Source organism: Genypterus blacodes, unplaced genomic scaffold (genome assembly GCF_046128005.1).
Source record: "Genypterus blacodes isolate CSIRO-AG114 ecotype Tasmania unplaced genomic scaffold, CSIRO-AGI_Gbla_v1 ptg000020l_1, whole genome shotgun sequence".
NCBI lineage: Eukaryota > Metazoa > Chordata > Actinopteri > Ophidiiformes > Ophidiidae > Genypterus > Genypterus blacodes.
The window spans coordinates 110,001-120,000 of NW_027466833.1; the positions used below are offsets into that span (position 1 = coordinate 110,001).

A 10,000-nucleotide genomic window follows, 5' to 3' on the forward strand; every position below is an offset into this window, starting at 1 on the left:
GAGTTGAAGTTGAAGTGAGTTGAATATTTGGGGAATAGTTTGCCGATTAATCGCTTGTGCAATTTTAATCGAATTATTTTTAATGGAGCGGTGGATTAGTGGTTTAGCCGTATTTAGTTTAGGCGTTTAGCAGCGTTAGTTTCTCCCCTGCAGCACTTTGTGTGTGTGTTGGTCGGTGTGTTTGGGTGTGAGTTGATGGTGCAGCGCTAACACACGCCCCTTTGCTCTGTTCTGTGTCACCTGTGGTGTTTCCGCGGCGCTCACACTCGTCTCCTTCCTCTCCCCCTGCAGGTGAGAAGCCGTACAGATGCACGTGGGACAGCTGCGACTGGCGCTTCGCCCGTTCGGACGAGCTGACGCGTCACTACAGGAAGCACACGGGCGCCAAACCCTTCCAGTGTGCCGTCTGCTCGCGCTCCTTTTCCCGCTCCGACCACCTCGCCCTACACATGAAGAGACACCAGAATTAAGAGCACTCACACACGTACACACACATAAACACACTACACACACACAAGAGCACTTCAAACACACACACACACACACACTCCTTCAGGCAGTTTGCAGAATTACTCATTCTTACATCTCAGCTCTTACTGGTGCTGCTGTCGTGTGCACAAAGGTACAAACGTGTCGCTCTTAATCCAGAACGGATACATTTGGAGGTTGGAAAGTGTATAAAATGTTGGCCAAACAGACTTCTTGGTCCTTTAAACTTCACATAAGGTAAAGAATCGTTTTCTTTGGACAAATACAAAGAAGGGAAAAGTGAACGGTAGCTTCTGAAATGTGTTTCCAGCCCGTCCGGACTGGAATGAAAAGCACTTACCACTCAAAACGTGTAAATCATTTTTTCCTCTGTTCTAACATTTAGAACCGGCTTGAAGAAACTATTCCCCCCTCCCCCACACACACACACACACACACCCCAAAAAAAACTAGTCAAGCCAAATCTTTTGTTTACCTCTTGGTTTGTTTGTTTGCTGATATATAACTGGAATATTCTTCTTCTTCTATTTTTTTAACAAATCCTCTTTGGTTTGCACTAGAATTGGTCTGTCTGAGCATAAATCTCACTCACCACTGGAACCATCGCCATCGCCACTGGACTGAATACGAGCGCACGCTACGCAAAACATGGCTGTTTGAGATTATTAAAAATTGAAGACATTTACACTCCACAGGGAGGAAATGTAGTGCAGGAGAAACGAGGGAGGGGCCGGAGAGGGAGACGGAGAGATTTGTGATTTTAGAGAGAGAGAGGAGGAGGAGTAGGTGGATGAAGAAGAGTAGCAATTAGGTGATGAATTATTTAGCTGGTGTTTGGATGGATATCCAAGCAGACAAAAAGGCAGCAGAACCCGCAGGCCAATGTTGGGAGTTAAAGCAGAAACCAGACGAGTTTGTGATGCACAAATTGAGCGTAGGAGGTTTGAGGCACAGATTACCCGACGTCAATCCAAACAAGTGTTCTACTTCCACTTCCTTTTGACTGTTTTTAACCAAAGTGACATCTTCATCATCATGGACGGTTTATTAAGTGCCTCCTTTTCTTGTTGTACGTGTGGGATGGGTGCGAGCAGAGCTTTGATCACTGTAAACAGCCGTTTTCACTCATATGGTGCTGATTTTTCTTAACCGATCGTCTGTCGTAGCGTCTCACTTACACTCCTCGGACACCCTGAGCTTTTATTTTGAAGGTCCTGTTCTCAGATGGATTTGTCCCCCCCCCCCCTTTGTGCCGTCGCCTCACGTCCACTTTGACTTCATCGGTCATTAACAAAAAAAAGGACGAGGTTTTAGTTTGTAGACGCCGGTGTCTCATTTTGTTTGTGTGCGTGATTTAGTCTGCATCTCTGTATTTGTTCCTTCACTGCAGGTAGCATAAAGATAATAATATAGCACTGTAATGTATCATGGTGAATCTATTTATTTGATTGTGTAGAAGTGGGGTTGTATCAGATCAACCATTTCCTCCCCAGCAAAAATGCCTTAATGTAAATATATGCACTGTAAATAATGATTTTTTTTGTTTTTCCTCTTTTGTTATTAGTTTTGTTTTGTAAACAAAAGGGCGAAAAGAGGAAAAAGCCCCGCATCCAAAACTATTTGAGCCTTCTATTTTCTTTTTGTTTTCTTGTCAAAGATATTTTGATGCCATTGTTTTATATTGTCCTCCAAACGACTTATTTTGTAGATTCTTTTTTCTTCTTCCATGGTAAACGTTCCAAAGACAAAAGTTGTTTTTCTTCAACTGAGTGAAGCTGATGCTAATAAAGTCAACTGACACTTTTACACACGTGTGACTCCAATCAATGGCCACCACGGCACACAACACCTTACACATCTCCCCCCACGTTCTCATCTTCCCTGCTGCAGCACCGCTACGCACACTGAGTGAAAACATATCCTTTGGCTAGTAAAGGCCGCTCCCTAAACTGGGTGAAGTTTGATTTAGTAGATTTTAAAAAGTGCGATTACGTAGGGGGACTCTGGAGGAGGGGAGGTTGGCGTGGACGACGCTCGCGCTCGCACGCACTTGGACGCTCGGACGCCCTTTGTGACCTGGAGAAGGAGAGAGATGATGGGGAGGAGGGCGTGAGACGGCGATGCTGCCAGAGACAAACGAGAGGGAGCAGTGATCAACGATGTGTGGTCTTTCTCTCACGAACTTAACTTATATAAACTCCATTTTAGGTTTGGTAGCCAAATCCTCGCTCGCTCGCCGGGCACCTGGTGGGCGTGTCTGTTACTCTGTGTGTGGATCGATGAGTCAGTGGGATATAACTGTTGACGGTCGGACAGAGATCCTAGATTTCACAATGTAAACTGGTTGGAGTTGTCATGGCAACACATCCATACAGTAAGCTCCAACCTGCTCGGGAGGAGGATGATTCAATGTAAACGGGATTAGAGCACAGCTCCGAACCTGTTCTCTGTTTCTACGATAACAAACTGGAACTGAAATGTATTTTCTGAGGAAGTTCTCACGAGTAGGAGATCCAGTATGACTCACTTGATGTCATATTCATTGAGCAATGTACTGAGCTAGGTGTGTCAGCGGCTACATTTAAATATGTGACACGATGACTTAAACATGTCAGAGATGTAAAGAACTCATCAAACCTGAAGCTCTGAGGGAAGTTCAGGCCCTGAAACTTTGGGTTGGTGAACCTCAAACTTGCCAACATTCATCATAAAGTCTTTACTATGCTGTACACAAAACTAACGGCACAATAAATCACCTTTAAATGAGTCATTATGTGCCGTTAAGGAGGAACATACATCTCACACACACTCTGAGCCTGTTTTGGTCCCCAATTAAGCCACAAAGGAGCAGAAAATGGGACTAAATTGCACTTCCCCGGCTTGTGCTCCTTGTTTTTGCGAGCGAGCAGAGAGCCGAGTGGCTGTGGGACATTAAGATGGAGGCTTCTGAAAACAAACGAGACGTAACCACAGAGACATTACAGCGCTGGGCTTAATCTTTTAAAACCTGGACAGGGGTTTTAGGAATAGAGGAAGTGCTTATCCAGTGTCTGCGTCTGTGAGAGTGCAGCTCCAGCGAAAGGTAATTAGTGGAGGAAGATGGAGTGGAGGAGAGGAGAGGAGAGGAGAGGAGAGGAGAGGAAAGGAGGAGAGGCGATATGTTCTAGTCCAGGACCTGTGAGTAACCTGCGGGACCCTCGCTGATCAACAAACAATAGGCCTTTGATATCACAGCGAGAGACAATGGACAAGAAAATAAATTTGACCACCACTCAGGGATTGGAGGGGAAGCCCACAACATTCAAATGGACGTACAAACATTACACACACACGCACACACAGACGCACACACACACCATATGTTCTTGGTTTAAGTCATAAATGTGACCCGGGGTCTCGATTGTAATCTACCTCAGATGTCAGAAGAGAGAGAGAGAGAGAGAGAGAGAGAGAGAGAGGGAGACGGAGGAGTGAGCGGGCGGGCGAGCGAGCGAGGGAGAGGGGAGAAGTGAAATGCAGAACAATCTAAACAAAAGAATCTCCAGGGGGACCCAATCAACCACTTCCGTCCTCCTACATCTCCTCGTCTTCTCCTCCTCCGCTCTTCTTATTTAATTTTCCCTTTTTTTTTGTCTTTCTTTGTCTTTCCACGCACCGTATCCCCCCCTCCCCCCGCTCCTCCCCCGGTGGAGAGGATTGTATGAAAGTCCAGGGGCGCTGCTCCCTGGGTCAGAGTGGATTCTGTTCTCATAACCTGCTCCTCTACTCCTCCTCTCTCCTCTCCTCCTCCTCTCCTCTGTCTTCTTCTCCTTCACTGGCAAAATCCAAAACCATGTGAAGGAGGAATGCTTCTCCCTATTCTCCTCTGCACAGGTACTTGTGTGTGTGTGTGTGTGTGTGTTTGTGTGTAAAGTGAACAATAGGATGGGAATGTGTTTGCTTCACACACACACACACACACACAGAGCGACGAGTGAGTGGGAGCTACTGGTTCATGTTTTGGATCAAGTAAATTAATGTCACACATCTGGAAGGAGGCTCCTGCCTGCTCCACCCTCTGCTGTGCTGCGTTGGTGTGATTCCCAGTTTTCCTCTCGATGTGTGTGTGTGTATGTAGGTGTAATGTTTCCAGTGCTGCTCTCTTGGAACAGACCACCCACTCAGAACACCAATAGAATGACTACGGGGAGCCCGGATAGACACACACACACACACACACACACACACACACACACACACACACACACACACACACACGTACTAAACACACACACACACACACACACACACCAACTCCCTCCAAAGTCAGCTCTTCCCAATAGTCTCAGAATAGAACGTTTTTTACCGGAGAGAGCAGAGCAGCTGACATTCTGTTACAAAGTTAAAGATAATATCACAGATGGAGGAGAGTTTCACTCCAAGACACTACGTCCAGGTTCAGAAATGCTGCCTGGCGTGAACCCGCCACGGACTCACGCCGCTGCAAGTTCACCACGACACGCCCGATGACCGGTGATCAGGTGTTTGTGTGTGTGTAAGGCAGAGAAGCAGCGGCTCAGGCCGGCTCAGTCATTTAGAAACTGAAAGTAATGGAATTAGAAGTAAAACTGAGTCGGAAGCTTTCAACTTTACTAAGTAAGGTGTTCACACAGTTTACATTCAACTTAATTCCCTGAAAATATCTGATAAATTCAGGGGGCCAAGTCTGCTTTGAGCCCCTGAGATGCTGGAGCCGGCCCTACATGCTGGGAGCCATCTGCTGCACACACTCAGGTGTGTGTGGGTCAGAGATGGAACACACGCAGCGCCGTGCGTCTCGGGGATGAGCATCGACACCATATGTGTGGGGATGCACCTGGATCACTTTTCCACACAGACCACTCACAAAACATCAATCACAGCGCCGCCCGTGCCGATGTGACGGCGACATCGCACGTTTTCCTCCTCATAAAGTTCCCAGCATGCAGTTTGCTTAGGTTCCACATGTCAGTCGCTACGGTTGAATGTATTACAGCCAGATATCATGAAATAATCACTTTTATTTGATTAAATTCCGAACGTTATATGCTGTGGGATGAAGTCCGGGGGCGGGGTTACAGGAAGGGGAGGAGCTACACTTGTTGCTCCTGTAGCTCCATATGTAACTCCTGTAACGCCTCGTTTCCACTTAATGAGGACGGTCCTGGGTGGTCCAGGGTGCAGTCAACAAAAGCATTTGTTCTCTACACCTACAAGTCACCATGAACTTTGCTCCTGGTTGTTGTTGTTGAGGATCTGAAGTCAGTTTGGGAACTTTGCGAAACCAGAATTGAATTTTGTTCTTAGAAATATGTTCGACAAACTTCTCCTTCTCTTTTGAAGGTAAATGTTTCATCCCTTCAGATCAGAGTCAGGCTCGTTCCCAAACCTGTATCTCCTGTATATTCAATTCAAGATCGGATTCATTGTGTCACCGCCATGTGATCCGTTACAGTGCATGCTCGGGGAGATCAATCGGCGAGAAGTTTCAACATCGCAGCGATGATTCATGGGGGAATGACGGCGACTCCTACAAAACCTAAACCAATATCTCCGTCTTAGATCAACACAGGAGCTGATAAAGGCCTTTCAGAGGAACCCTGAAAGGTAATAATTGAGCTTTTTCCCGGGACTCTCACAGAAACGAGTCGCTCGTCCCCGGCCCGAGCTCCAGTCATTCCCCGGGTGGGTTCCTCGACATGGAAAATGAGTTCAAAGGACAAACCTATTAGGCTTTGTCCCTATCAGCTCAATATCTTTACACCTGCAAAACACTCGTGTGGCACTTGAGGAGGGTTGTGGTCTTCAAGGCCGCACAAGGAACAAATTCAGCTTTTACACCTGGAAGTTGTGGGTTTTTGTGTTCTTATCGTGATTTGTGAAAAGAGAAAATGGTTTGTGTTACGTCCCACACACTCCCACTGTTTGCCTGCTGTTAACGTATGGAGCACAGGGCTGGAACCTAGCGCCTCCCTGACCAAACACTTAATAGTTTCCTCTTGACGTCTCTGGTGTTTTTTATGGTTTTGTAGATTAGGGGCGATGAAGAACACGTGGGCGAGTTAATCACACACACATGACACCAGAGGGTCTCTGAGTCGCTCGCATGAAGATTTGATGACTCAGACTCAAAATCCAGTCTGAGTTTGATTTCACAGTCCAGTTGAATATGGATGCCGATCGTGTTATTGACCTTCTCGGCTCTGTTTGATCACTTTGAGCTGCCGACTTCCTCCAGGCGATGGCAATTTCAACACTGAGTTCTTGAAATAATCCACACACACACACACACACACACACACCCCTAACGACAGCTCAGTGACAAAAATGAACGATTTGGACTGGATCATGTTTGATTTGTGAGACATCATGGAGCAATAACTACATAAACCAGACGTTGCTCAACAGTCAAAGCTCAGATCATGGGACTCAGATCAGATTCATGAGAAAGGGAGTTTTCTTTTTTATCTTTGTTGATTTTCCCATTTGGATGTTTGAAATCTGACCTAATGGAATCAAGAATAAAATAAGAATAAAGTGGTAACCAAGCTCAGCAGAAACAAGCTGATGTTGGAGCAAAATCTCCAATATTTGGGAACTCCTAACACGTTCCAGATACACGGAGCAACGTTCACATGCGGCACGTTTATCATCTTCTGCTTCTTTCTGTTTAGTGTTTTTCCATCGTGGCATTAAAGTCGATGATCTCTGCACTTCTTCATGCTTCCTCAGTGGCTCAAATCAATGCACATAAAAATCTCCTATCAATCTGTGACCAAACAGTGAAATGTGAAGAGACGTTGGAGAGAAACATCAAATAAACAATTACCGGGAACAAAGTCAGATGTTCCCAGCGATGGTTGGACAGCCGGAGCCTTTAAATTGATTCCATTCCTATCACATAAATCTCCCACCTTTTAATGTTCGCTTAACTAGGCCAGCTGACAAAGAACATTGTTATTTTCAGCCTGGAGGAGTAGCTGCAGTAGAAGGGAGAGGCCCAAACACACATTCACACACTGCTGTCCAGGACCTGACCGGTGCACAGCCGTGTCACGTGTCCACCGGGACGCCGCGCTCGGAAAAAAAGGGTGTTTGATGACTTCTGAGGGCAAAAGTCAATCATATCGATCTCCGAAAACAATCACGTTTCCAAAGTTTGAGAGGGAACCATAAACTCTTTAACGCTGAAGAGGCTCATTGATGTTAGACTCTTAATCAATGTGTTGTCATAAGCACTATTGTGACTGTAGGGGGCGCTGTGGAGACTGATCCAACTGAGCTTTCCAATCACATGGATGTTTTCAGGAACCCAGAACCTTCTCAGGCTCTTTTACACCACAGGAGCTATGACACACTTTGGTTCAACAATGACTTCTCCTTCCTTTAGCTCCTAACCAGAGTGCTGTACGTTCTCTCTGGAGCATCTGGGAGGTGATCACATGATCAGACTCAAGCTTCCCAAGAGTCATCAAGATCTTGCATCATTTATCAGAACACAGAATTACTCAGACAGCAGCGAAACACAACACAAAAGGCTGAAGGACGTTATTTTTGGCCACTGACCGGCATCATTTCCCATCAGTGTGCGAGACGTTTGTCTTAATTAAGATCTGAACTTTGTGGTGCAAATGGAATGGGAATGACTTCAGACCTGCTCCAAAAACAACAAACTGATGGAATTGAGGTCATTTTGTTTTTCTCTTACACCTTTGTCGTCATCACACACACACACACACACACACACACACACACACACACACACACACACACACACACACACACACACACACACACACACACACACCCCTTCTGATTCCACTCATACTCGTCAGACATGCTCCGTCCTGCTCTACCCCACGGCCCCTCTGACTGACCCTCTGGTTACACAGGAGCAGCGGCTCAGCTTCTCCATGAGACATTCATGGGCTCCTGCCTGATTGTGAACCGGCTGCAGCTGTGCCAATTAGACAAGGCTGATTACAATCTGCAACTAGCCTGCAGCTCCGTGTGCCACACCTGCTACCATTCCACCCAACGTTTGGTTTTATTAAGGCACATTTGGACTGATTGAATTAAAAATGATCGACAGAAAAGGCAAAACACTAATAAATACGATTTAATCTGCAGATACACTTGTACACATGCTTAAGGTGGACTCATTCTTTACCTGAAATGAAGGGAAACCATGTTGGCCAAAGGACAGTGGACCATCTTCACGATTAAATGTAATAGTCTCACTCTTCCACCATTAACACTGGAACGTGTATCAAGTTTCTTTTTCTCCAGCAAAGATCTGTTCCGTGTTTCATGATTTTGCCCGAGTTTCATTTCCTGTGTTTTCCTGTGTTTTCCTGTGTTTTCTTGCCTTCTCTTTGCAACATTTCTTATCCAGTTTATTAGAGACCTGGATGGAAACGTCTAAACAATGACGTCTCCAAAACTCTGTCGGCCCTCAAAAGTTGTAAAATCTTGTTGTTGCTGTTTGGCCGTGTACATAAAACACAGTTTGTTTACTCCACTGAGCTGGAGGAGCTCTCAGTTCACTCCTGCAGAGCTCCAAGCATAGGAAAGCACCTAAACACAGAAGGCAGAGGAGGAGGAGGAGGAGGAGGAGGAGGAAAGAGCCGTAGATTCTGTAGCATAAAAGGTGATGATGAAGGAAGAAACACCTGTGATGTCATGCGACTCTGCACAGCACAGTGATTCTAACTTTAATCCTGAAATGAAGTCTAAAACCCACATACAAAGGAAGAACCCTGTTTGGATAAATAACACACACACACACACACACACACACACCACACACACACACACACACACACACACACACACACACACACACACACACACACACACACAGACATGCAGTCTCTTGTAGCTAAAGGATAAGCACATAATTCTGCTTATGAAAAGACATTACATAATGAAAAGATGTTCCTGTTGCTTGTTCGAACTTGCTTGACCAGATACTAGCCTGTGTACACAGTGTGTGTGTGTGTGTGTGTCTGTGTGTCTGTATGTGTGTGTGTGAGCTCAAACACATGTCAGATATGCGCTGTTAAGTTTCGTAGGTGGACAACCATAGCAGATCTGCTTTATGAAAATAATCTCCTGTTCCCCCTCCGTCCCCCTGCTCGCCATCCTTCCTTCCGATGAGATGAAACACGATCCTGCTACATGACGAAGGCTCCTCTCATGCCTCAATCCCCCTGATATCTCCAAAATATCCCCTCACACCTACACACGGTCAGTCAACACATGGCTCAGACACACACACACACACACACACACACACACACACACACCCTCTCTTCCCTGGAAGCTGTGCATCATTTAAAATGCTTTCAGTGAAACCTGGTATTCATAACTGCCGGTTCTGATTCCACCCCCGAGTCCTTCTAACATCATAATGGTAATAGTTTAATCTGGACGGTCTTGACCCCGAGCCGTTGTTTAGACGTGACCTGAGTGGGAGCAAAGTGGCTCCCTC

At 46.0% G+C, this 10,000-nt stretch overlaps 1 protein-coding gene across 1 annotated transcript in view; it reads left to right on the forward strand.

Moving 5' to 3' along the window:
* klf5a (Kruppel like factor 5a) overlaps window positions 1–2,295 on the forward strand; it is an 8,849-nt gene extending 6,554 nt beyond the window's left edge. The window contains exon 4 of the mRNA XM_076141773.1: window positions 292–2,295. Coding sequence (XP_075997888.1) covers window positions 292–470 — 179 coding nt within the window. The 3' untranslated portion in view covers window positions 471–2,295. The remainder of the gene's footprint in view (window positions 1–291) is intronic.
* The last annotated feature ends 7,705 nt before the right edge of the window (window positions 2,296–10,000 follow it).